This window comes from Chlorocebus sabaeus, chromosome 5 (assembly GCF_047675955.1).
Source record: "Chlorocebus sabaeus isolate Y175 chromosome 5, mChlSab1.0.hap1, whole genome shotgun sequence".
Classification (NCBI taxonomy): Eukaryota; Metazoa; Chordata; class Mammalia; order Primates; family Cercopithecidae; genus Chlorocebus; species Chlorocebus sabaeus.
The window spans coordinates 27,953,084-27,980,949 of record NC_132908.1 but is presented as its reverse complement, the minus strand read 5'-3'; the positions used below and the strand labels follow the sequence as shown (position 1 = coordinate 27,980,949).

At 55.2% G+C, this 27,866-nt stretch overlaps 1 protein-coding gene across 4 annotated transcripts; it reads right to left on the bottom strand.

Moving 5' to 3' along the window:
* Positions 1–43: 43 nt before the first annotated feature.
* Positions 44–27,819, bottom strand: SETD1A (SET domain containing 1A, histone lysine methyltransferase). Of its 4 annotated transcripts, none has more exons than XM_073015315.1 (20): positions 27,638–27,819; positions 27,057–27,525; positions 26,151–26,315; positions 25,846–25,941; positions 23,520–23,790; positions 21,269–21,390; positions 20,801–21,030; positions 19,669–20,518; positions 18,745–19,530; positions 18,070–18,246; positions 17,543–17,630; positions 15,457–15,614; positions 15,226–15,313; positions 13,242–13,583; positions 4,784–5,836; positions 4,303–4,475; positions 4,107–4,217; positions 3,778–3,897; positions 936–1,073; positions 44–857 (listed from the first exon to the last, which is right to left on the bottom strand). In XM_073015315.1, exons 3-20 carry the CDS (start codon positions 26,298–26,300, stop codon positions 684–686), a joined length of 5,127 nt encoding a protein of 1,708 aa, XP_072871416.1. In that variant the 5' UTR covers positions 26,301–26,315; positions 27,057–27,525; positions 27,638–27,819; the 3' UTR covers positions 44–683. The 4 variants fall into 4 exon arrangements, with proteins under 4 accessions (XP_072871416.1, XP_007988612.1, XP_007988623.1 ...); XM_007990421.3 differs by having other exon boundaries at positions 27,096–27,525; XM_007990432.3 differs by lacking the exons at positions 27,057–27,525; positions 27,638–27,819 and adding an exon at positions 26,898–27,011.
* Positions 27,820–27,866: the final 47 nt, after the last annotated feature.

The following is a 27,866-nucleotide window of genomic DNA, read 5'->3' as shown; positions in this document are numbered from 1 at the left end:
ACCCCCAACCCCTCACTCCTGCCCAAATACACTGACCAAGCACTTTTGTACAATAAAGTTTAATCACAATTATAAAAATGTGGCGTCAGGTTTGCGCTATTAACATATGTACAGTCCAGCCCAGCAGAAGGGGCCCACCCCACCATCCTGGCCTGGCTGAGCCGGGGCGTGACACCAGGGTGGGAGGGTGACCCTCAGGGTCTGGCAGGAACAGATGAGGCAGGGTTCCAGGCACGGAGTCCCCAGGACTGGGGGTGCAGAGCCCCCCCAGGGGGAGAACATGGCCACTGCCCCAGAGACCCCTAAACTGGGGAGGGGTACACGCAGGGCATAAGGGGAAGTCCCCATTAACACAAAGCGAGAGGACTGTGCAGCCCCCAGGACAGAATCTGTACAGGCCGGCACCCCAGGTTTCCACAGGAAACAGCTGCTGGCTGCTACAAAACATTTACAGCTTCTTCTCCGCAAAGAAAAACAATCAGGGGGTGGTGGGCAGGGGCGACAGGAGAGGCAGAAGCTGCCTCCAGGGACTGAGGCTCCCTCGCTGGGCTTGGGGCCCCCCAACCCCACGCTTGGAGATGGGGGCATGTGGGCCCTGCTGAGCCCACTAAGGCTGGGGGGTGCTGGGAGCTCAGGGCACCAGGGGGAATAAATAGGGGTGTGGGCACCCGTCCTGCCCCACCTCAGTTTAGGGAGCCCCGGCAGCTCTCCGTGCCGCACAGACACGGGATCTTGTTGTCTTCCAGTGGGAACTTGTAGTCATAGGTGATCTCCTCGTCCACGCCGATAGGCTGCTTGGAGTAGATCACAATCTTCTTCTGGGACTCGATGGTGATGACCTTGGCGTAGCAGTTGGGCTGCGGAGGGAAGGGCATGTGAGCCGTGGCCACCCCCACCGACCCCCGAACTCCTGCCCCAGCCAGCCCCTGACGCACCGTGCAGCAGTGGTTGATGAACCTGGCCAGGTTGCCACACTTGGTGGCATCGATGATGGTGTCATGGTCCACCCGGAACAGGTAGCTGCTGCCAATGCCCTCCTGCACGTAGCGCTTCTCCCGCATGTCGGCCACCATCTGCCAGGGTGAGATGCGATGGTCAGGGAAGAGCCCCCCACTTCCTGCCCCTGAGCACACCTGCCAGCCAGCACCCCAGGTCCATGCCCACCAGGCCTGGAGCTGCAGCTCTGCCTCCGGCTCCCGCTAACCCGGCACTGACTCTCTCGACTCTGCTTCCAGGAGCCCTCCCTCTTTGGGGCAGCATAAGTCACCGGCAGGGGACTCCAGGGAAATGTGCATCGGGAAGGAGAGCCACTGGCTCCTTCAAGCATCTGCCTGATCACAGTGGGGTCCCCGGACTGCTGGGGCAAGTCTGGGGCTGGGGCAGCTCCTGAAATGACAGTGGCCATGTCACCAATGGCACCCTGCTCATCTCTCCTCCCTGGACCTCTCTCCAAAACAGGCACCTGTTGGCTGCCACTGACCAATGCAAATAGCAGGCCGCCCATGTTAGGCCCTGCACCCCTGTGAGGAGCAACCCTTACTTCCCAGAAGACAGTGAGGAGCCTCTGTGTGCCCTCCTCGGGTGACCTCACTCCCTTCCAGAGCCTCAGCCACCAGCTGTGTGGTGGGGACTCCTCCCAAACTTCCATTTCCAGCCAAAAGCCACCTCAGTGGAGCTGCTGGGCGTCGTCCCCTAGATGTCCCTGGGGCATTGCAACCCCACATGTCCAGACTAGAGCTCATCTTGACCACCTATCTGTTCTTCCTCCTCACTCCCAGCTCACTGGCCATCCCACCATACTCCCAGCGGCTAAGAGCAGCACTGAGGGCCTCCTATCCCCCTCACCCTCTCACTGCTGAGCTCAGTCAACCACCTTGCACCTTCTCTGTCACCTCTGCTGCCACTGCTTGGGTCGGGCCACCTTTGCCTTTGCCTGGACACTGGTGTCAGCCTAGACAGGGAGCTCACTAGCCACGGGGCCCTCTCCTGCGGAAGGCTCCGGGACTTTCCTCCTCTCTCGCCACAGGCCCAAGTGGATTCACAGGCTCCCAAGCCCGTGCAGTCTGGGCTCCCTGTCCCCTCCAGCCTCCAGCTGCATGTCGCTGCCACTGGCCCTGGTTTCTTTTTTTTCCTTGAGACGGAGTTTTGCTCTATCACCCAGGCTGGAGTACAATGGCGTGATCTTCGCTCACTGCAACCTCTGTCTCCCACGTCCAAGCGATTCTCCTGCCTTAGGCTCCCTAGTAGCTGGGATTACAGGCGCCTGCCACCATGCCCGGCTAATTTTTGTATTTTTAGTAGAGATGGGGTTTTATCATGTTGGCCAGGCTGGTCTTGCACTCCTGACCTCAGGTGATCCGCCTGCCTCAGCCTCCCAAAGTGTTGGGATTACAGGCGTGAGCCATCGAGCCCGGCCATGGCCCTGGTTTCTAATGAGCCAAGCTGACCTCCATATTCTCACAAGACAACCCTGCCTCCAGGCCCGTGCACGTGGTGTCCCGCAACTAAGCACACACACAATGCCACTCGCCTGGGCCTGTGAGCTCCTTTCAGCTTTGCTCAAGCACCATGGTCTCCAGGAGGTCTTAGGCCCCCCAGGTGTGTGTTCCCATGGCCCAACTCCCCAGATCTTGTGAATACCAAATGCCATCCTTTTGGCTTTTGTTTTTTCTAGAGACATGGCCTCGCCCTGTTGCCCAGGCTGGAGTGCAGTGGTGCAGTCTTGGCTCATGGCAGCCTCCACCTTGTGGTCTCAAGTGATCCTCACACCTCAGCTTCCTGGGTAGCTGGGACCACAAGCATGCACCACCATGCCCGGCTAGCTTTAGTATTTTTTGCAGAAACGGGGTCTGGCAATATTGCTCAGGCTGGAACACCATCCTTTTGTGTGGATACTTGTTCAGTGTCTGTCCTCCTGCTTCCCAGGCCCTTTGAAAGGCAGCAGCACGGGCCGGGCGCGGTGGCTCAAGCCTGTAATCCCAGCACTTTGGGAGGCTGAGACGGGCGGATCAAGAGGTCAGGAGATCGAGACTATCCTGGCCAACATGGTGAAACCCCGTCTCTACTAAAAAATACAAAAAACTAGCTGGGTGAGGTGGCGGGCGCCTGTAGTCCCAGCTACTCGGGAGGCTGAGGCAGGAGAATGGTGTAAACCCGGGAGGCGGAGCTTGCAGTGAGCTGGGATCCGGCCACTGCACTCCAGCCTGGGCGACAGAGCGAGACTCTGTCTCAAAAAACAAAAACAAAAACAAAAACAAAAAAAAAAGGAGCAAGGCTTGGACGGACACGATGGCTCACACCTGTAATCCCAGCACTTTGAAAGGCCGAGGCAGGCAGATCACAAGGTCAGGAGATCAAGACCATCCTGGCCAACATGGTGAAACCCTGTTTCTACTAAAAATACAAAAATTAGCTGCACATGGTACACGCCTGTAGTACCAGCTACTCAGGAGGCTGAGGCACGAGAATTGCTTGAACCCAGGAGGCAGAGGTTGCAGTGAGCCAAAATTGTGCCCCTGCACTCCAGCCTGGCAACAGAGAGAGACTATGTCTCAAAAAAAAAAAAAAAAAAAGAAAGGGAGCAGTGCCATTAGCTGTGCCTCCTGCTGGACCACTGACAACTGCTGCTGACCACACTGGAGGGAGGCTGGTCTCACTGGCTAGGTACCGGGGCTAGGGGGTGTGCGAGGCTTTAACCAGGACAAATGGCATGTGTGTGAGCCCCCATGCCGTCTTGCTGCATCAGAAGCCGGGGCGGGGCTGGGAGTGCAATCTCACCTGACGGATGTTCTGACCCACGTATTCGATGACCATCTCGTCAGCAGCAATGGGTTCCATGGCAAACAGACCCCACTCGTGGATCCGGCTCCGGCCAAATCGGAGCTTCTTCTTCCGGAACTGGGGAGCAGAAGGGAGACTCAACTGCCAGACGCCTGCCACACCCCAGACCCTCGCTCTTCCCAGACTTCCTGGGCAGAGAGCATTCTGGCCGCTTACCCCCCAACTCCACCTGAGGCAGCCACAGGAGCCTGTTGGGTGGTCCCCTGGCCTCTGCCCCTTCCTGCCCCACTCTACCCCACCCAGGCCCTCCCGCAGCCCGGTCTCACCTTGAGCTGGTTGAGTTTCAGCAGGTCACTGTCCATGATGGCGGAGGTACCGATGGCGCTCAGCAGCCGCCGTTGCTCGGACCGGCGCTCGGATAGCACGCGGTTCGTCCCCTGTGAGATGCAGGGCAGGGAGGAGGTCAGCAGGGCAGAGAGGTGAGTGGCGGGAGGAGCATGCGGCGGCGGGGGTCGGGCCCACCTGAGTGTCCACGCCCTCCAGCTGCCGGGCCGAGACTGGGCACACATCCAGGTACTTGTCCTTCTCCTTCTTGCTGATGGGGTAGTAGCCTTCGCTACGGGCCGAGCCTGTCTGGTGCTCCCGGGGCCCATCCTGGGGCCGCCGCTTGCGTTTTGGGGTGGTCAGGTTGGTGAGTGCAGGGTGTTAAGGAAGAGAACGGCTCCTCTCTGGCCACCCGCGTCCCAGCCAAAGGAGAGGGCAGGGCCCACGCCGCTGAAGGTACTCAGGTGAGGGAGAGGGGAGGAAGCCCCAGCCCCATGGTTCCTGCCAGAAATGCTTTGGAAGGCAGAAGAGGCACCAGGAGGAGAGAAAAAGATGGCTTGGAGCCAGAGGGGAGGCAGAGTCGGGGACAGATGCAGGTGCCAGAAGGGGTCAGAGGAGGACCCAAGCCCACGTGTGTCCCGGGGAAGGCTGCCGGCCCCAGCGCCCACGCTCAGGATATTTGTGTGATGAACCCAATGGGTGTCGTTGAGCCAGTCGGCCCCGCTCGTCTGCTGCAGCAGCCGCTCATACGTGAGCCGCAGGTAACTCATGTCCTCTGAGTCCAGGCCCGAGTTCCAAATGTCGTACAGGATGGTCATCTGTTCAAACTCACTGCGCGGCTCGTAGGCGCGGGGCGGCCGTGGCGGGGGTGGGGGTGGCGGGCGGCGGCGCCGGGCGTGGGAGCGGAGGCTGCGCCTCCGGAGGGCGCCCTCCCCATCACTGCTGCTGCTGCTGTCAGAGGACTCCTCCTCCTCCTCCTCTTCCTCCTCCTCCTCCTCCTCCTCTTCGCCCTCCTCCCGCTGCTGCTGCAGTTGCTGCGGCTTGGGCTCCTCCGCCTCAGCCACCACCACCTCGGGGGCCTCCAGGACCTCATCGGCTGGGGAACTGAAGAGGGCGGCGGGTGCAGGCACTGGCTCTGGGGGCCGCGGGGCCAGCGCCGGTGCTGTGGGCTTGATGGCCAGGGCGTAGTTGTGCTCCAGGAGGATGTGGCTGAGCAGGGGCCCGGGGCGCTCAGCCTCGTCCGATGTTTCTGTGGCCTCTGAGTCGTCAACAGCAGGCAGGGAAGGCAGCCCCCGCCGGGCAGGGGTCAGGGCCAGATCAGCCAGGACCGCCAGGTCTACCTCTGTCCCTGGCTCAGCCTCCTCTTCCTCTGTGGCACGGCCTCGGCCTCCAGCCCGGCTCCGGCTTCCTCGGGACACCTCCTCCGGCCAACTCTTGACCAAAGATGCATGGTCCAGGGGCAGGTTGCGGATGGTCCGCTCCACGCCCCGGGGGGCCTTGCGGGAGGCTGGGCCGGGAGACTTGGCCTGTGGCGGTGTGGCTGGAGGGGGCTCTGGGGCTGGCACCACCTCAATGGCAGAGAAGGAGACAGTTTTCCGGCGTTTCTTGGGTGGGGGCAGGAGGGGGATGGGAGAAGAGGGACGCTCATCGGGGCATGGGGCGGCGGCCGGGGGCCCAGCAGGTGGTTCTGGGGGAGGTGGGGGCACACTGGGGGGCAGCTCCTCCGTGGGGCCTGGGAAGGAAGCACACAGGAAGGAAAGGAGGTCAGGGCGACCCAGGCTCAGCCGCCCTGGCCGCCCATGACCACAGGCCGTCTGCTCTCCCCCGCTTCCACCCAGGAACCTCGGGGGAACACAGACACTCTGGCCTCAGCCCCACATCCCAACAAGATGAACTACCTTGATGAGAGGTTGTTTCCCACCTGTTCGTTCCCACTGTGACACGTGTGAGGTACACACACACCTTCCATGTCCTCCAGGAGCCACAGTCCAATGGGGGACACCACCAAAACATAAGCTGTAGCCACACTGAGAAGAGCGGCACCACTTGCCCTGGACTCTGCTTTCCTACCCAGACTAGCAGGACAGCCCTGTGCCCAGGCCCCAGCCATGTCCCATGCCAAGGACCCAGTCAGCCACATTTCAGCTAAAACATCCATTACCTCCACCATAAACAATATTCTCAGTTTAGCGAGGCGAACATGATACAACCTAAAAAGCAGCATCTCTGTATTAAAATACTTTATGAAACTTGCCTTCCTCCCCATCCCCTACAGAACTGGAACATGCCCTGGGGGGAGGGGCAGGAGACAGCCCTGCCAGAGAAGTGGGGCTGGGGCGGAGATCCCAGGATGCGGGTGGCTGGGGAGGGAACACATTGGCTCCAAGCTGGGGGTGCTGCCTCCCCAAAGCACCCCCGGGACAGGGAGTGCATCCTCCCTTGGCCACCATCCGTGGGAAAGCCTGCATGAGGCTCTCAGAGCCAGCCCGATGGATTTTGTGCCTAACACCAATCACACCTCTTACATAGAGTAATTCATGTAATCCTCCCAACAGCTCAAAGAGGTTCCTATCTTTTTCTTTTTTCCCGAGATGGAGTCTCGCCCCATTGCCAGGTGGGAGTGCAGTGGCACGATCTCGGCTCACTGCAACCTCCGCCTCTCAGGTTCAAGCGATCCTCCCGCCTCAGCCTCCCGAGTAGCTGGACTACAGGCATGTGCCACCACACCCAGCTAATTTTTGTATTTTTAGTAGAGTTTTATCATGTTGGCCAGGATGGTCTCGATCTCTTGACCTCCTGCTCTGCCCGCCTTGACCTCCCAAAGTGCTGGGATTACAGGCGTGAGCCACCACGCCCAGCAGAGGGTCCTATCTTACAGACAGGGAAACTGAGGCACAGAGATGCGGTCACAGTTACCAGATGACAGAACAAGCTCTGCTCCCAGGCCATGTGGGTTGAGCTCATGCTCTGAACTGCAGCCCAGGGACTCACTGGCTTCACAACTGGCTTCCCCACTCAGTGCCAACAGGGCCCAGCACCAGGCCCAGCCCTAGAAGGCAGCAATTCACCTGAGTCCACCGCACTCCCAACCCTGGCGCCCTGAGCCAGGCCCTCGGCTGCACCTTAGGCTCTGGACACCCGCTGGGGTCTCAGCCTGTGGCAGCAACCCACTCCAGGAAGCTAGCAAGGACCCAGATTCGCCCAGGTCTCCTCTCACCTTCCTCCCCAACACGCTGGGGCAGCGCCCCCAATGGACCACCTCGAGCTTTAGCCTACATGTCCTCGGGAAGCCTCGCTTGAAGGAGAACACATTCCTCCACCAGCACAGCTGCTGCACACACACTTCCCTCTGCGACTGTCCCGAAGGAAACCTGCCCATCCCTTCATTTAGGAGACAACTTTTGGGGGCACCTGCCCAGTCAATACGACTCCCACCACCTTCCTCTGAGAACTGCTCTACCGCCACGCTCAGGTCCATGGGGCGAGTCCCCAGAAGCCAGTTGCTACTGCATAACCTGCCCCTACCCAGGGCCATCACTAAGATGGTGGTGACTGAAACTGGTTCCGGTTATCAGAAACTCAGTGAACTGGCTGGGTGAGGGGGCTCACGTCTGTAATCCCAGCACTTTGGAAGCCCAAGGTGGGTGGATCACGAGGTCAAGAGATCGAGACCATCCTGACCAACATGGTGAAATCCTGTCTCCACTAAAAATACAACAATTAGCTGGGCGTGGTGGCGTGTGCCTTAGTCCCAGCTACTCAGGAGGCTGAGGCAGGAGAATCACTTAAACCTGGGAGGCTGAGAATTCAGTGAGTCGAGATGGCGCCACTGCACTCCAGCCTGGCGACAGAGCAAGACTCTGTCTCCAAAAAAAAAAAAAAAAGAAAAGAAATTCAGTGAGTCTTCACTAAGGACCCTTCGCTCAGAGCCATGGCTCCTCTGTCCTTGGTAACTCAGGTGCTCTCTCATTATCCAGACAACAAGGGGCTGCCTGCATCTTCCTCTCCTCTCCCACCTCTGCCACCTCCCCAGGGGACTTCACGATCACGCCTGTTTACCTGGATTCTCGCATCTCCAGTGATCCCCTTCAATCACCCTCAGCTCCCCTCAAGCAGCCACACATCTGGCCTTGTCAACCCCCAGAATGGCTCCCCCTTGAAGATTCCCCATCCTCTCCAACATTCCCCACTGTCCATTCAGTCCGCCCCACTGCACCTTCAACTTCCCATCCCTCAGTTTCCCTCTAGCACATCACCCTCTTCTTAACTTCCTCCTCCACCCTGCCCAGACCACAGGGCCGGTACTTTGCCCTCTCCCGTCCCGGCACCTTCCACAGCCCCAGGTCCTCATCCTTCCACTACCTCTACCCTGTGGAGCCAGCCAGCAGCCTCCTCTCCGCTCATCCCCAGGCCCCAGCTCTGGCAGGGCCTTCCAGCATGGGGAGGCCCAGGCAAGAGGCTCGCTCTGTCTCCAGGCTACAGTGCCGCGGCACAATCACTGTTTACTACAGCCTCCTCAACCTCCTAGGCTCAAGCAATCCTCCTGACTCAGTCTTCCCAGGAGCTGGGACCACAGGCTCATGCCACTAGGCCCAGCTCCTTTTTTGTTGTTGTTGTTAGCCAGACTGGTCTCACACTTCTGGGCTCAAGAGATTTTCCTGCCTCGGTCTCCCAAAGTGCTGGGATTGCATGTGTGAGCCACCGCGCCCGGACTGGAGCAACTTTCATCCTCATTTCTCCACTTTCCAAGGTTCTTACTCCACCCTTCCGCTCACACTCCTACAGCACAGGGTTAAAAGAGGCCTCAGGCACAACACCCCCATCTTCCTGCCTCCCCACTGAAGGGTATACCTGCATCAGATCTGGAGGCTACTCCTCCGCCTCCCCAAGAAGGCCATGCCAGCAAGCATTCCTCTCTCCCGGCGCATCTACCTGGCCCTGCTTTCCTTCAGTGGAACACGCCCAAGCCTCACCTACTTGGAAAAGCTAACCCCTCCCCTCAACCCTGTCCTCTCTTCTTGCTCTCTCTCCAACTCTGGCTGGGTAACGTTGAGCTTATTCCTGCACCTCACTAAGCCTTGAAGCCCTCATCTATAAAATGGGAATCATAGGGAGGTTGTGGGGCAAGCGCAGTGGCTCACACCTGTAATCCCAGTACTTTGGGAGGCCAAGGTGGGCTGATAACTTGAGGTCAGGAGTTCGAGACCAGCCTGGGCAACATGGTGAGACCTGTCTCAACTAAAAATACAAAAATTAGCCAGGTGTGGCAGCGTGCACCTGTAATCTTGCTGCTTGGGAAGCTGAGGCAGGAGAATTGCATGAAACCGGGAAGCAGAGGTTGCAGTGAGCTGAGGTTGCACCACTGCACTCCTGCCTGGGTAACACAATGAGGCTCCATCTCAGAAAAAAAAAAAAAAAAAAAAAAAAGGGGAGGTTGTGGGGATTCAATGAATTGTCAACATGCTATGCCCAGAGCCTGGCACACATGGGTACTTGACACATGGGAGCTGATGTCACAACCCCCAACTCTCCATTTTTTTTTTTTTTGAGACAAAGTCTTGCTGTCGCCCAGGCTGGAGTGCAGTAGTACAATCTCAGCTCACTGCAGCCTCCACCTCCCAGGTTCAGGTGATTCTCCTGCCTCAGGCTCCTGAGCAGCTGGGATTACAGGTGCCTGCCAACCATGCATGGCTAATTTTTTTTTTTTTTTGGAGACAGTCTCACTCTGTCACCAGGCTGGAATACAGTGGCACGATCGCGGCTCACTGCAACCTCCGCTTCCCAGGTTCAAGCGATTCTCCTGCCTCAGTCTCCCGAGTAGCTGGGATTACAGGTGTGCGCCACTATGCCCAGCTAGTTTTTGTATTTTTAGTAGAGATGGGGTTTAACCATGTTGGTGTTGGCCAGAATGGTCTTGATCTCTTGACCTCGTGATCAGCCTGCCTCAGCCTCCCAAAGTGCTGGGATTACAGGCATGAGCCATTGCACCCAGCCTAATTTTCGTATTTTTAGTTGTGACGAGGTTTCACCATGTTGGCTAGACTAGTCTCGAACTCCTGACCTAAAGTGATCTGCCCACCTCAGCCTCCCAAAGTGCTAGGATTACAGGTGTGAGCCACTGCCCCCGGCCCCAACTCTCCTTTTTATCTCAGCAAGAGTGGTCCACCCTTCCAGAAAACTCCCCTCCCCTCATTCCTTAACACCCTATACCTTGGCTTCAGTCTGAACCACTCAAATGAAACTGATAAGGTCACCAATGACCTCGTAACTGTCAAATCCAACAGATACTGCCTATCTCAGCCTTGCTGGTGGTCTGGTGATACAAGGCCACTCCCTCCTTCGCAGAACCTCTCCACTACCTGCTTCCCTTCTCGCCTCTAGTCACCCCTCTCAGCCTCCTTGGGCCCTGCTTGCCTATTGCTCTCACAGGACGGGAAGGCTCTGCGTTTTCTCTCCCTCCACTCGCCTACCTGGGTCTACAAGTGAATTCACTGCTGTACTTCCAAGACCTAAGCACCGATCTCATATCTGGCCTACCATTCTTTCCAGACCCCAGAACCATGGATCCAACGGCCACTGTTTCCACCGGGAAGCCCCAGGAGCATCTCAAACGCTACCCCAACTACACTCATCGGTTTTCTTCCTAATCCTGATTTTCTTCCCGAGTTTCTTTTCTGGGGGAAGTTTAACCAAGTCATCCTACCTCCTAAATTTCTCTCCAATCCTCACCCCCATTTCTACTCCACTCTTCTGCCACATTAGAACCCCTCGGCTTTGGTTCATGCCATTAAAGCTCACCAGAATCCTTTCAAACCTCCTCATGTCACCCACCTCCTTCCTCCCCTCTTCTAAATCTCTCCTCCTCCTGCTAGAATGGGCTTTCTGAAATGCAGATATGGTGAGCCCCTCTCCTTCCTGCTCTGATGAGAATGGAAGAGGACTAAGAGCCATGCCTTCTGACCTGCCGGTGACCCCACAGGCCCTTCTGCTACCCGGTGGGCCCAGAAGAGGTTGGAGAGTCATCTGAGGTGTAATGAGAGCCTCAACTCCCCTCTCACGGAGTCTGGAGCTTAGTAGAGTGCATCAGTGTGAGGAGATCTTCCTGTGGGCGCTGCCTATCTCAGACCATGGATTCCCAACAACGTGCAACTGGGAGCCCCGGGGAGGCCACATACATCTTCACAGCACACCTTGTCTTTGAGATGGGAGTCTCACTCTGTCACTCAGGCTGGAATGCAGTGGCATGATCTCCGTTCACTGCAAACTCCACCTCCCAGGTTCAAGCGGTTCTCGTGCCTCCACCTCCCGAGTAGCTGGGACTACAGGCGCACACCACCAAACCTGGCTAATTTTTGTATTTTTTGGTAGACATGGTTTCACCATGTTGACCAGGCTGGTCTCGAACTCCTGACCTCAAGTGATGTGCCCGCCTCGGCCTCCTAAAGTTCATAGCACATCTTGAACACTGACTTATTTGATCCATCCTTGTCCAATCTACCTAAGTCCAAGCTACCACCATAATTCGCCTTGCATTCTACAATAGCCACTTAAGAGGCGCCCTACTTCCACTGTGGCCCCTTTCCAAGCTTTCTCTCTGCACTACATTTTTTTGAAACACACATATGACCATGTCATTACTCTGATGGGTTTCTACTTCAAAATAAAGGCCAAATTCCTGACAATGGCTGGCCTATACGTCCTATACTACCCTCACTCACTTCTCCAGTTTCAGCCACCCCACCACCCCCTTGTGCTCAACCCTCTGGAGGGTCGGCTTTCTTCCCCAGGTCTTTGAACCCGCTGCTTCCCCTGCCGGAGGGCCTTGGCACATGCTAAGCCAGCTGTTCTGCCTGCTTTGCCCAGACTTCAGCTCAGCAGTACCTCAGCAGGAAGCCCTCCTCCTTCTGCAGGTGTGCTCCGGCTGGCTGCCCTGCGCTTCTTCCTGGTGCTTCTCATGGTTTGTAACCACAGGTTTTCCTAGGTATTCTTTTTCTTTTTTTTTTTTTTGAGACAGGGTCTCGCTCTGCCACCCAGGCTGGAGTACAGTGGTGTGTGATCTTGGCTCACTACAACCTCTGCCTCCTGGGCTCAAGCGATCCTCCCACCTCAGCCTCCCAAGCAGCTGGGATCACAGGTGTGTGCCACCATGCCTGGCTAATTTTTGTAGAGACAGGGTTTCACCATGTTTCCCAGGCTGGTCTTTTCTTTCTCTTTTTTGAGACACAGTCTCGCTCTGTTGCCCAGGCTGGAGTGCAGTGGAGCGATCTCAGCTCACTGCAAGCTCCGCCTCCCAGCTTCACGCCATTCTCCTGCCTCAGCCTCCCAAGTAGCTGGGACTACAGGCGCCCACCATCACACCCGGCTAATTTTTTGTATTTTTTAATAGAGACAGGGTTTCACCATGTTAGCCAGGATGGTCTCGATCTCCTGACCTCGCGATCCGCCTGTCTTGGCCTCCCAAAGTGCTGAGATTACAGGCGTGAGCCACCATGCCCAGCCTCCTATGTATTTCTTACTCAATGAAGATGTCTTTCCCTATAGACTGTAAGCTTGATGAGTGAGAACGCTGCCTGCAAGGCTCAACTTCCCATCCCCTGCACCTACTGTTTGGCTGCAATGAGCACTCAATAAATACCTATTGCTTGAAAGAGTGGTTCCCGCAGCAGGCTAAGCTATGCGAATGTGCTAGAGTATAACAACAAATCCACAAAGGAAAGCAGCTAGAACCAAGTTCTGTGTTAATGTTCATACTTGTTTTCTACCTATTTGCCCATTTAATCACCTGCACTTAATCACTACTCACTGAAGAACAGGCTTAAGAAAAATTAGGAGGAAAAACTTACTCAATTGGGTACTTTCTCCTTAATTTACTTGAGAGGAGACCAACCCATTTTACTTTAGTAGCCAGCTTAGCCTGGGGTTCTGTAAACCACCATGACAGTGCAGTTTGAGTGTGTCAGACAATCAGTGTCTCCAGAAGGGAATGACAAGAGATTTTTTTGTATGTTTTTCTAATAAAGTCACACTATTAGAAGTACACAATAAATGCAAGCACCACTGTTTTCTCTCTCTCTCTCTCTCTCTCACACACACACACACCCACACACAGATCCAACTGACACTCCTGTGGCACCTACCTGCAGGCCTTGCTGGAGATGTCTCCTGTTCGGGCAGGGGTGTGACTGGGGAGCCTGCAACCCTCTCTGGCGCTGGCACCTCCACAGGTGCTGGTGTGGGCACTGGGACTTCCCTGGGGGGCGGGGAGGCTGAGGAAAGGGCTGCTGGCCGCTCCTCTTCCTCTTCATCTTCAGAGGAGGACTCAGAGGATGAAGAGGATGAGGAGGACGAGGACGATGAGGAGGAGGAGGATGAGGAGCTGGAAGAGCTGCTGCTCTCGGAGTCCGATGTGCTGTCATTTTCGCCATCTGAGTCAGCATACAGAGAACATTTGGAGGACGAATCGCTTTCCTCGTCCTCACCTGGAAATCCAGAAGGGGCAGTCAGGAGAGGTGGGCTCCTCACTCACTCCCTGCTGTGGATGCTGGGCTCTGGGCTAGGGACGGGGAAGTCCAACAGACCAAGGAGCTGCACAAGCAAACCATTTTCACTGTGAGATAAACATCAGCACGCGGGGAGGATGGCAAAGGAAGCCCCAGACTCTGTCTAAAGAGGCCCAACAGGGAAGGTATCCCGGGGGACGAGGTGAACTCAAGGACAAGGAGTCCACCACGCAGACATGGGGACTACATAGGGATGTCCAAGGTAAGAGGAAGTGGAGGCTTGGAGATTGGCAGGCAGGCTGCTCTGGCACTCGAACCTTCCCAAAGTGGGTCTTGGGACTCAATCTGGACGAAGGACTGGGTGAAAAAGGATTCTGGGCTGAAAAGCTTAAAAAACACGACAGGTTCTACACTCTGAGACTGCTCATGTATGGAAAGGGCTCAAAGAAACTGAAGAATTTCATAGTTTTTGAGGAACAGAATTGGGTAAGTTAGACTAGAAGGTGGTGGTGGCAGCTGGGAAGGGGACTGGAGGAGGGCGAGATGGAGCTGAACACAGCAGGGCCAGGAGATAAAAACAGCCCACAGTGTTGGGCTAGGGGGACACCCTGCGGAGAACTGGTTGTCAGGAAGGACCTTATGGAAGGAAGTCACAGAGTCAGGGGTGCATTTTAGGAAAGAGATTCTATAAGCAGTTTGGAAAATCAACTGGAATAGAGGGAGAAGGACAGAAACAGAGACAGGGAAATCAGTCAAGACTGCTGCAAGAGGCTGGGTGCAGTGGCTCACACCTGAAAGCCCAGCACTTTGGGAGGCTGAGGTGGGTGGATCACTTGAGGTCAGGAGTTCGAGACCAGCCTGGCCAACATGATAAAACCCCATCTCTACTAAAAATACAAAAATCAGCCAGGTGTGGTGGCTCACGCCTGTAATCCCAGCACCTTGGGAGGCTGAGTCAGGAAAATTGCTGGAACCAGGGAGGTGGAGGTTGCAGTGAGCCAAGATCGCATCACTGCACTCCAGCCTGAGCAACAAAGCGAGACTCCGTCTCAAAAAAAAAAAAAAAAAAATCCAGGTGTAGTGGCTCACGCCTGTAATCCCAGCACTTTGGGAGGCTGAGGTGGGTGGATTGCCTGAGGTCAGGAGTTCAAGACCAGCCTGGCCAACATAGTGAAACCCTGTCTCTACTAAAAATACAAAAAAATAGCTGGGTGTGGTGGCAGGTGCCTGTAATCCCAGCTACTAGGGGGGCTGAGACAGGAGAAACACTTGAACTCAGGAGGCGGAGGTTACAGTGAGCTGAGACTGCGCCATTGCACTCCAGCCTGGGCAACAAGAGTGAGACTCTCATAAAAAAAAAAAAAAAAAAAGATTCTTCCAGGCTGTCCTTTTGGACAGCTATGTCTCAGCAGAAGAGGGAGCAGGAGGGAGCATTTTGAGCATTGAGCTTATTGCTGTCAAGGGGCCAAGGGTTCTTAAGAATGTGGCCCAAACAGATGCCCTCGCAGAGGGCAAAGGTGACCCACAAGCCCAAGGAAGGTCATGTGGGCTCAGAAAAGGGCTAGCCAGGCAGCCGAACCCCTCCTCCGAGCCCAAAGTCAATTCCGCTGTCTGTGCTCACCATCCGACACCCCTGTCTCCTTCTTTGTGGTATCCACAGCTTCCTCTCGATCTTCATCTTCCTCATCTTCCTCGTCATCCTCCTCATCCTTAAGAAAAAGGACAAATGGGGACTAACAACAGGAAAGGGACAACTGGTCCTCCACCAGGCACAGCTGCCTGGGCTCCAACCACAGAGATGTTGGCTACGGGGAAGCAGGCTTCAGATGGGAGCCAGCGCCCAGGCCCTCACCTTCTCCGAGGAGGACTCCTGGGACGCCTCCTCCCCTTCGCTATCCAGAGCAAAGGATTTGCGGTGCTTGCCCTGGGTCTTGCCTCGTTCTTCATCCCGCTTCGGGGGCTTGGTCCCCGGACGTCCGGGCTCTCCAGCCTCCTTCTCTCGCTCAGGGTCTAGGCCAACAGAGTGGTAGTTGGGGAAATTTACCATCAACCACAAGATACTTGCCCTGCACAACGGCTTTACATACACTATTACCAATCTTCCTGTTGGTCTTCATTTTACAGATGAGAATTTGGAAGCTCACCAGAGAAACGCAAACACCTCACAGTTACCTCATGTTTCATAGTTTGGTTTTGGTTTTTGAGCCAGGGTCTTGCTCTGTCACTCAGGCTGGGGTGCAGTGGCGTGATCACAGCTCACTGCAGCCTCAACCTGCTGGGCTCAAGCAATCCTCCTGCCTCAGCCTCCTGAGTAACTGGGACTATAAAGGGCCATGCTATCACACCCAGCTAATTTTTAAAAATTTCTGTAGAGACAGGGTCTACCTATGTTGCTCAGGCTGGTATTGGACTCCTGAGTTCAAGTGATCCTGCTGCCTCAGTCTCCTGAAGTGCTGGGATTACAGGCGTGAGCCATCGTGCCTGGCCTTTATATATATATACACATACGTATATATATACACACATACGTATATATATACACACACACATAAATATACAAACACACACACACGGCTGTTGTGTATTTTTAGTAGAGACAGGGTTGTGCCATGTTGGCCAGGCTGGTCTTGAACTCCTGACTTCAGGTATATATACATCTGTGTGTGTATATATATGTTTTTTTTTTTTCTTGAGATGGAGTCTCACTTTGCCGCCTGGTTGGAGTGCAGTGGCGCAATCTTGGCTCACTGCAACCTCCACCTCCCGGGTTCAAGCAATTCTCCTGCCTCAGCCTCCCGAGTAGCTGGGACTATAGGCACCCGCCACCACACCTGGCTAATTTTTGTATTTTTAGTAGAGACGGGGTTTCACCACGTTGGCCAGGATGGTCTTGATCTCTTGACCTCGTGATTCGCCCACCTCAGCCTCCCAAAATGCTGAGATTACAGGTGAACGCCACCGTGCCTGGCCTTCATATATATACACATGTATATACACACACATATATACATATATATACATATCTACACACACATATGTACACATAAATATATATATACACATATATACATATATATGCATATAAAAATACATATATATATATATATATATATTTTTTTTTTTTTGAGACACAGTCTCATGCTATCACCCAGGCTGAAGTGCCGTGGCATGATCTTGGCTCACTGTAACCTCCACCTCCTGGGTTCAAGTGATTCTTGTGCCTCAGCCTCCCAAGTAGCTGGGATCACAGGTGAACACCACCATGCCTGGCTGTTTTGTAATTTTAGTAGAGACAGGGTTGTGCCATGTTGGCCAGGCTGGTCTTGAACTCCTGACTTCAGGTGATCCTCCTGCCTCAGCCTCCGAAGTGCTGGGATTATAGGCAAGAGCCACTGTGCCCAGCCCACACAGTTTTAAATATGTCCTGCCCATTTGATCTTGTATCATTTTCTGGTCGGGTGGAAGCGGGAGCTGATTTGTTATGCCTAGCCCAAGAAAAGAGTACGAGGGCCAGTGGGTCTCCAGGGAAGCAGATCTGACTCAGTGGGGAAGTTTCCAGGCCATGGTAGCTATCAAGCAAGGGCTGAAACTCAAGCACACTAGGAGGAAGGTGGTAGGAGGGCATGAGCATCAGGTGGGAAACTTGGGGAGATGCCTCGTTTAACTTGGAATTCCGTGATTCCAGACACTGAATTTCATGGGTGGAAAAACCCAAAATACAGAAAATGTAAATCAGCAGACCAGAGGAAGACCCGCAACTACAATCCGGGGATAACCCTACCTGGTGTATCCCACACCTCTCAGAACTGCTGCATTTCAACCCTGCACCTCCACCTGGCTCTGCCCTCAGAACGACCCAACCCCTTCATCCCCGACCCTTGCTCTCCCATCAGAACCCACACAGACCACCCCTTCTCCTTATGCCTGACCCTGCTCACCGTCTTCATCTTCCTCAGCAGGAGTGGAGGGACGAGGCCTCTTTTCCTCACTGGCCTCGGAAATTTCTGATGGTTCTTTCCGCTTTACCTGGGGAATGGGGAGAAGATGGGGCTCGTTTAGAACTCAAATACTCAGGCAGAGCACGGTGGCTCACTCCCGTAATCCTAGCACTTTTGAGAGGCCAAGGCAGGTGGATCACCTGAGGTTAGGAGTTCAAGACCAGCGTGGCCAACATAGTGAAATGCCACCTCTACTAAAAATACAAAAATTAGCCGGGCATGGTGGCGGGCGCCTGTAACCCCAGCTACTCAGGAGGCTGAGGCAGGAGAATCGCTTGAACCCGGGAGGCGGAGGTTGCAGTGAGCTCCACCGCACTCCAGCCTGGGCAACAGAGCAAGACTCTGTCTCAAAAATAAAAAAAAAAAAGAGCTCAAACGCTCATAGTTCCTGACCAGCCCTATCCCAAGGAAGGGGGCACCCCTCTCCCTTTCCCCACCCTACCCCACAAAACGACAGTTCTGAGTACCTTGAATGAAGGCAGCCGCAGGGCCCCTCGCAGCCCTGACCCAAAGGCGAAGGCCTCGATGCCCGTAGTGCCCCCGCTCTTGGCCCAGTCCACAAGGGACAGCAGGCCAGGCTCCTTCAGCTTTGTCTTCTCTTTATCCTCCTCCTTGGCTTGCTGCTTGGCCGCGTTCTGGAATGGCTGCAGGCAGCAGTGGGGCTGAGCCCCAGCGCCCAGAACCCAGGCATTCCCTCCTGCCTGAGACCTACTCCCGGACCCCAGGAATACAGAACGCATCTACTTGCTGCTCCATATCTTGGTCACACCTGTCCCAGCCCCCACAAGGCATTTTCTCAAAAGTCTGCTCATTTCGCCCACCAGCCTTAAGAAATAGCCACCATTCCCACTTCACAAATAGCAAAATGGAAGACCAAAGTTTGAAGAGACCTAAGGGCCTTGTCCACCACAAGCAACCAAGCAATGGAACCAGGACAAAGCTCTGCTGCCTCCCAGGCCCATCTGTGCCTGCTTCTCTGTGCCCCCAACTCCCCTGCCCAGTCAGGGCGGCCCTGAGGGCCTGCGGCCTCTCTCCACTCGCCTCCGTTACCTGTCTCCTCTGAGCTGTGCAGCCTGGAGGAGTCAGAGGCTCACTTCCTCCTGCAGAGCCCAGGGCTCCCTGGTCCCAGGTGCTGGCCTCACCTTGGCCTTCTCCTCCTTGCTCTCCCACCACTGGTCAAAGGCTCCGAAGGCCACGTTCTCCACCATCTTGCGGTTGAGGTCTCGCTGCATGATGCTCTTCATCTCCTGGACCAACATGGCGAGCACACGGCCCACGGTGCCTGCCGTCGGGAGGGTCTTGCCCTCTGCCAGCTCTGCTTCTTCCCTGGGTGGCAGCCGGGCCTCCTCTCCCGAGACTGAGGAGGAGGGCAGGGGCTCGGCTGCCATGGGCACGGGCAGGTGGTAGGCCTCCCGTGAGTATGCCCCTCTGCCCTCCTGCCCCTGTGCATATAGAGCATAGGGCAAGCCGTAGGCTGCCTCCTGGGGGGGTGGGAATGGGAGGAAGGCCTCCCCAAAGGTCCCACCGGGGGGACCAGCTGAGGCGGCAATCAATCCCTTGCCCTGCCGCAGCTGATGGAGTCGAGTTAACATCTGGGTCTGCATCTGGAAGGACATAGGCATCCCTCCCCACTGAGCCCCAAGTCGGTCCATGAGCTCCAGGGAGTTCACAAAGTCATAGATGTGCGGGGGTGGTGGAGGAGGTGGGGGGTACTCCGGGGGCGGCGGCCCATCAGGTCTGGGTGGGAGGAGGTAGGCAGGCTGGTGGGGAGGATAACCAAGGGGAAGGGACGCCAGGTAGGGAGGAGGAGGAGGCGGGGGAGGGGGAGGCGGCGGAGGCTGCTGAGGGGGCGTCGGGGCTGGAGGGGGTGAGCCACCCCGGTCGTCATCGGAGATCTCCATGTCGTCTCCGGAAGAGCATGGAGAAGCCTGCGGGGGCAGAGGAGGGTCACAGAAGGCTTCTGTTGTCCCAAACCTTACTTTCTCGTCTAGTTCCCTTCCCTCTCCCCTAGGCCCAACCCTGACTCCCAGAGCCCAGGTGCCTCCTCTGGCTGACCCCAATCTCACCTGGTTCTGTCCGTTTGCCTTGGGAGACTCCCGGGTAGCCCCTGGCTCCCCACTCCCTGTAGGTGCCACATCCTCAAAATTAGCTGGGGCTGGAGGGGGTGTGCAGGGCCCATGCCCTGACCCAGAAGGCACCTCACTCCCTGCATCTCTGGCCCCAAGGCCCACGCTGCTGTTCTCTTCCTCCTCCTCTGTGTCAGAGGCCAGGAAGGAAAACTTGGAGCGCTGCTCCTTCAGCAGCATCTCGATGCGGGAATCCAGGCTGCTGTGCTGGGCGAAGGGCACGCTCTCATTGGTGGTCTCTGGGGCTGGGGAGCCGGAGCGGGCAGGTGAGGCTGGGCGGGGGGAAGTCCGAACTTCTTCTCTCTCAGGGCTGGGCCCTCCTCCACTCCCGCCTCCGCCAGGTTCTGGAGGCTCCGGGGGTGGAGCCTCTGAGGCAGGAGGCCGGTAGTCCTGGTCGGCGGGCCGGCTGGGCTCGGGGGGCAGGTAGGAGGTATAGGAAGGTGGGAAGCACTCAGCTGTATTTTCAGCAAAAGGGGCTCCAGGGGGATCCTCCCGCGTGGCCCGGCGTGGTGGGTAGGAAGTATGGCGCTGGTAGCGATTCCAGCTTTCATAATACGCTGGGTAGTTTGAGTCAGAACTACGAAACTGAGAGGACGAGGAGGAAGAGGATGACGAGGAGGATGAGGACAAAGAGGAGGAAGAGGCGGAGGATGCTGCGGTGGCTGCAGTGGTGGCGGCGATGGCCGTGGAGGCGGTTGTGGAGGCTGAAGATGCAGAGAAGTGGCGGCGGGAAAAGGCATCTTGGTAGCTGTTCTCTGACCGCCGGGGCTTGAAGGAGGTTGAAGTGGTGCTGGAGAAGAAGCAGGGGAGTTAGGTGGGCTCAGCTCTCTACGACCAAACCAGAGCGTCCTGGGTCCCAGGGCCCAAAGCCCCTCTAGTCTGCCCTCAAAAGAAGAGCTATATGTTGGGTTCCTAGCTAGTGTGTTCCCTGAGGACAGCAATTTGTTGACTGAATCCACAGAAAAACTAGGACAAATTATTTCCAATTCCCTCTTGGAGAGACTCTGGGCTTCTTCCCAGTGGCAGCTCCCAGACTCTGCGGGCGGGGCCCCAGGCGGGGTCTGCTCTGTACCTGCTGGAGTAGGCGGAGTCCTGAGAGTAGGGGGTGCTGCCCCGAGACGTGTAGGGGGTTCCTTGGGAGGACTGAGGGGTGAATTGGCCAAAGGAAGATGGGGTATCTTGTCGGCTGCTGGAGAAGCTTGTGTCCTGGGAGCAGGGGGTGCCGTTGCCAGGAGTGCCCACTGCAGTGGTGCCTGCTGGGTAGGCAGCAGTGTCGGAGGAAGAGCGACGGCGGGATTCAGCCTGGAGCGACAGAGCAGGGCAAGGAGAGAGGAATGGGCTCAAGACACCACTTGAAAACCTGCCCTTCCCCAAACCAGAAATCCTATTTCCCTGTCTTTTGAAAGCATCTCAGCAGCTTTGCTTGGCTCTTCTTATGTTTAACAGGGAAGCCTGGAACCTCCCGAAGACTGCTCCTGCTCCAGGCACCCGGGCACCATGCCCACATGGCTAGGGGCTGTGGCAGCCACAAGCTTCTCACCGTCTCAGTGGCTACACCCGAGCCTTGGAACTTCTCACTCAGGGCCTTGCCCCCAGTGGGCACAGTCTGAGGGGTGTAGGAGCCATTGACAATTAGTTCATAGTATTTCATTCGTTGTTGTCCTGGAGGGAGGGAAATGGGAACCAATTGTCAGATGGAGACACTAACTCCTTCCTGATCTGGTATTCCTGCTTCTTTCTCAGGCCTCAAGTTTCCTACAATTTCTTGGAGTCTGGGTTTCAGGATTTCAGTTCTCCTACCATAACTCTACCTTTGGGATCTTCTACCTCATCTCTACCTCTGAACTACCAAAAACAACATATATTACGACACTTCACGATTTACCAAAAACACTTCTACTTATTTTACCCGTGCTGGATCACCAGAAGGGAAGCATCAGTACCTCTGTTCTACAGGCTTAAAAGTGACCTACACAAAGTCACAGAATTGGTCAGTGAAAGAATTGGAATTCAAACCCAGAGGCTTGATCACCCCATGCTCTTTATCCTGTAAACTAAAGCCTGCAGAAGAGCAACCTGGGGACTAACGGATCCCGCAGGTGCCGTGAACACCTCAGCAACACCTTGTGAGGAGGGAAACATGGTATTTTAAAACCATGAAATTTCACACAAAAACCCATATTTCTGGCTGGAGTGCAGTGGTATGATGTAACTTCCACCTCCCAGATTCAAGTGATTCTCATGCCTCAGCCTCCCGAGTGGCTGGGATTATAAGCATGAACCACCACGTCTGGCTAATTTTTGTTATTTTTAAGAGATGGGGTTTCACCATGTTGACCAGGCTGGTCTCGAACTCCTGTCCTCAGGTGATCCGCCCACCCTGGCCTCCCAGAGTGCTGGGATTACAGGCGTGAGCCACCGCATGCCTGGCCCTGGCTTTTTTTTTTTTTTTTTTTTTTGAGATGGAGTCTCACTCTGTCACCCAGGCTGGAGTGCAGTGGCCGGATCTCAGCTCACTGCAAGCTCCGCCTCCCAGGTTTACACCATTCTCCCGCCTCAGCCTCCCAAGTAGCTGGGACTACAGGCGACCGCCACCACGCCCGGCTAGTTTTTTTGTATTTTTTTTTAGTAGAGAAGGGGTTTAACCGTGTTAGCCAGGATGGCTGGCTTTCTTTTACAAATCAAATTCAGGAATGTTAAACCTCATTCCCACTTGCAAACTGGCCAGTGCCTACTAACGGCTGCCTCCTTCAGACAATACTGCAATCTGCAGCTCGCCACAGAACCCACTGCTCCCCATCACTCAACACAGAAGCCCAGATCACCTCGCTTGCATTCACAGCTCCTTTACTATCTCAAATTTTCAAACCAAAAAACACAGAAAATCCAGTGAATCTGGCATTAAAACCTATATAGGTTATAGAACAGCGTATAGAAAAGAGCCCGGCCACAGTGGCTCACGCCTGTAATACCAGTACTTTGGGAGGCTGAGGCAGGCAGATCACTTGAGGTCAGGAGTTCAAGACCAGCCTGGCTAACAGGGTGAAACCCTAGCTCTACTAAAAATACAAAAATTAGCTGGGCGTGGTGGCATGCACCTGTAATCCTAGCTACTCAGGAGACTGAGGCAGAAGAATCGCTTGAACCTGGGAGGTGGAGGTTGCAGTGAGCCAAGATTGTGCCACTGCACTCCAGCCTGGGTGACAGAGCAAGATTCCGTCTCAAAAAAAAAAAAAGAAAGAAAGAAAGAAAAATTAAAAAACAGGCTGAGCAGTGTAGCGAGACTTCATCTCTGCAAATAATCAAAAAAATTTTGGCCAGGTATGGTGGTGCGTGCCTGTAATCCCAGCTACTCAGGAGGCTGGGGTGGCTGAGCCCAGGAGTTGGAGGCTGCAGTGAGGAAAGATCACGCCACTGCTCTCCAGTCTGGGTGACACAGCAGGATCCTGTCTCAAAAACCAACCAACCAACCAACCTGACCTGGGCTGATTTACTACAATCTATTCATCCTACCTAGTACAACCCTTCATATGATTTTTTTTTTTTTTTTTTTTTTTTTAACAGATAGTTATGTGCTTGATTATGGCCTATTGCCCAACCTTGCTGGAGACACCACACACACAAATTCATGTACCATAATTCCACTCTAAAATCTGATCTGATTTCAGAAACACAACTGGCCCCAATAGTTTCAGATCATGACCCTGGGTGCCTGCCTGACCCTGACAGGTATTTGCATGTGCAACCTCCGTTGGAGGCCAAGCCTGAGTGGCAGGCAGAGGAGTCCTCACCTTTGATGTCAAGCTGGGCATGGATGATGTTGCCCATGACGGAGGTAAGGTGGAGGTTTTTGACTGTTTCCTTGGCGCCCCGAGTGCTCGTGAAGAGCACACGGGCCAGGCCCAGGTGCTTGCGCGTACGGGGGTGAAGGAGGATCTCTACCTCTTCCACCTCACCGTACTTACGGCACATATCCTTCAGGAAGGTCTCCCGCACGTTGTCATTCAGCCTTGCAAAAGTCACTTCCTTCAGTGGAATCTGTCCAATATAGAACTCGTCCAGCTGGGGAAAGAACAGGAGTTGGTATTGGGTCTCAACACTGACCACTGTTTCTTTGTCCTTCAGGAAACTTTAGCAAGCTCCACGAAGTCAAGAGAGAGATCCAGGAAAGTGACGGACAAGGGAAGGGGCCCATAATAAGGGATCCATCAGACCTGGCCCCTTTTCCCTGAATTCTCACCATAGAATAGCAAGAATTAAGAACAAAAATGTGCAAACTAGGCCGGGTGTGCTAGCTCACATCTATAATCCCAACACTTTGGGAGGATGAGGTGGATGGATCACCAGAAGTCAGGAGTTCAAGACCAGCCTGTCCAACATGATAAAACCCTGTCTCTACTAAAAATACAAAAAAAAAATTTAGCTGGGTATGGTGGTGGGTACCTGTAATCCCAGCTACTCAAGAGGCTGAGGCAGGAGAATTGCTTGAACCTGGCAGGCAGAGGTTGCACTAAGCTGATATCACACCACTGCACTCCAGCCTGGGCAACAAAGCAAGACTCAGTCTCAAAAAAAAAAAGAAAGAAATGTACATACTGAGGAATAAACATACGTGGAGAGAACGAGCTGCAGAGCGATGATTCCCCAGCTCAGCCTTTATTAGGTAACTACCATGAACAAGGCACCGGAAATACAGAGATAGAAAGGAAGAGATTTCCATACAGAAAAGTAGCAAGATATGCACATACAAACACAACACGACTCAGTGGCAGCGGACGTGTACATGGTATTCTGGAGCCCAGAGAAGGAAACCTTTGTACAGAGTATAATCAGGGAAGAATTCATAAAGATGGTGTCATTCTTACTGAGATTTGGGGATTAACATTCCATCAAATGACAAGGACCCCTAGGACACGGAAGTATAAAATAACTTGGTGTTTCCGAAAAACTGCAAAGCATATGGTGTGGATGCAACACAGGGGTGTGGTGTCAAGTCAGAGGATAAGGCTTGGCCAGATCAATAACCATACATGTCAATGCCCCAAAACATAGACTTGGCAACAAAAGGAAAATAGAAGAGCAGTGAGCCAAAGAGACAAATGACAGCAAGGCAGAGGAGAAACAGAGGAAAGAACGAAGGCAAGGAGATCAGGTGAAATGAATACCAAGATCTACGTTACGTGGCAATGAGAATAGAAAGATGAAGAACAAAAAGGAAAAGAGCCAGGAGGACTTGGTGACCGACTGTGAGAGAAAAGGAGAGAATCAAAGGCTGCCAGGCTATGCAGCTGAGTTGATGGTACTGCCACGTATGAGCAGAGGGAAAATGAAAGAGATAGGTTAACGGGGTAGATAATTTATTTTAAATCTCTTAATTCTGAGACATCTGTGTGGCCTCCAAATGAAACTCTCCCCCTACTAGGCATACAAGCCTGGAGATGTCGGCTGGAAACAGATATTTGGAAGTCATCAAAATTTAGGTACTAGTTGAAGCTGTAGGTGTGAAAGAGATTGTCCAAGTAAAGTGTACAAAGTAAAAAAAAAAAAAAAAAAAAAAAAAAAAGTGAAGAAGAAGGAGGATGAAGGGACCCCACAGACAATTTATTTAGAAAGGAAGAATAAAGAATCAGAGAAGGAAATGAAGAACCACCAGTGTTCCAGGCCCAGTTCAAGGCCTGAAGAATATCCTGCCTAGGGTGGGGAATGGGAGTCCTCGAAGGAAATAAGATGGAAATGACATCGCCAAATGAGAGGTGGGGAACAGTGCAATCCAGGTAGGCAGTGGCCTTGTCACTCCCCTTGACTGTCAAGGAACTGGGAGATCCCACTGTTGTGTGCTATGCACTGTCTAGGTATAGCAGCTAAACAGTCTTTACCTCACCCTTCAAGAAGTCAACACCCCAGCCACCAGAGATACACTTAGGACACCTGACCTGCACCTTTCTAGAAGACTAAGTGTACCTCCTGTCCAGAACAACTGAGACTCAACAGTCTCAGAGGTTGCTAGATCTCGCTGAGACCCTTTCATTGGAAACCCTTTTTATTCAGCTATAGTGCCAAGACGCATCCTCCATACCCTCTTAGGACTACCACACTAGAAGCCCAGCAGACACGTACCTTAAACTTAGGGACTGGGAGGGAAAAGTCTCTGTTTTTGGACCTGACATGGCAACGGGGGTCTTGGAGGTCTTCGACTGGTATATACTTTGAGTCCTAGGAAGGAAAGCAGTAGCAGAAAGAGAGCTCAGGGTGAATCCAGGCTGGGGAACTCTAAGAAGCCCATCTGGACACGCACATGCAAAACATGGGTTCAACTGCCCACTTTCAAGAAGGCAGGCTACCATTCTAGGTGCTGAACAGAATCACAGAAGACAGGGGCACCTGGAGCTCCCTGGATGGCAAGCAAAGGCCCGGGCACTCACGTTGACACTGAAGTGGACTCCGTCATAGCGGTACACCTTCTGAGAAGGCCTGCGCAGGGCAGGGTCCAAGGCAGGATCCACGATGAGCTTGTAGTTCCGCCACTGGAAGCTCGGGGCCTTCTGCCCATCTCCCCCACCTTCCTGATCCATCTTTGCTCATTTACACTGTCAGGGAAAGGGGGACACGCAAGAAGGGTCACGACTTGGGCCTGATTCCCCTGCCTTTCCTCACTGGCCAGCTCTGATTCCAGATTCTCCCATCACTCCAGTTTCCACCCCTCACCCTGACCCGGGGCTCCCCCGGATTCTCCCCCAAGTACCCTCTGTCTCGCCACAACAACCCAGCCTCTCTCCACCTCCTAACTCTACTGTCAGGCCCCCAGGCCCGTCTCGAGCCCCCTTACCTTCCCGCTCTCCCTAGCGCGCGCCCCACTTGGCCTCGGCGCAAGACCCCTCCCCCGCCTCCTGCAGGCCCCGCCCCCTCCCGCCTCCTCACCGGCCAGCGGCCCGGGCCGAGCCCGGCCACGGCTCCCACACACCCGCTCGCGTCCCCGCGCCCCGATCCTCCGGCCGAAAGGTGGCACCTCTTCGGGGCGTTGGAAACACCGCGAGACCGAGACCCGGCTTCGACCCCGAATCCGGGAGGGGGGTGGGGGGAACGCGCGCCGCTGCCCTCTCCTCCCGCCCCGGCGCGTTCTGCACCCCCAAGCAGGTCTCCGCGCACGCGCGCCGGGCGGCCCCACTCACCCGCTCCTGGCGAGCGGCTCCCCTCCCCCCACCCCGCGCGGCACCTCAGCGGCGCGAGGCGGCGGCGGCGGCAGCGCGAGACCCGGCCCCGCAGCGGTGGCGGCGGCGGCGCCCCCCCACCACCACCTCCCCGGCGCGCGCACCAAACACCACCGCCACCTGCGCGAGGCCCAGCGGGCACAGGGTGTGCATTCGCACTTTCGCCACAGGCGCTGCCCGGGGACCCACGGGGCCGGGGATAGCGGCTTCGTCTCGGCCGGCGCCCGGGAAGGCTCGGGAGTTGCGGCCCAGGGAGCCTGGAGATTGGCCGCATCCCCCGGAGAGTCGGCTTCGCCACGACGATCCAGATGCTGCGGCCCGGGACGCTTGACGAATCGGCTGCGACGAAAGCTGCGACTAGTCCCTGAGGAAAAGGGGCGGGGCAGAGGGGAGGAGGCCAGCCAGCGCTGGGGAAGCTTCAGTGGCGCGTTCGGGAGACGCAGATTCGCCGGGCGGGCGGGGCGAGTCGCTGGACAGGATGCGCGCCGCTTTGCTCCTCTTCCCCGTCCCTTCCTTGCACGGCCAAAGTCTGAGAGGCTGCAGATTCGCCACTGTTCCCGGCCTCAGCCGCAGCCTCCCCTTCATCCGCCTTGGTGGAGTCAAGAAAATAACGGCCCGTTAGCCAATCCCTGCTAGCAGAATCGACAACTTTTTCTGGATTTTTCTTACTGGCCCAAGTGAGAGGATAGCCCGCTTCTGACCCTGGGGAAAATGCCTCCAGCCCAGAGCTCCTGTCAGAGTCCGATGATAATTTTCAGCCGAGTATCGAGGGACCCGAGGAATTCTGAGGATCCGGCCTGGCGAATCTGCGGATTCCGCTGTGGGCGGGGCCGACTCAAGGGGCGTGGTTAGGGCGTGCGGAGCAAGGGACTAGGGGGCGCCTCCGGGAGGACCCACCAGGACTCACCCGGATGGGAGGGGCGGCCGGGA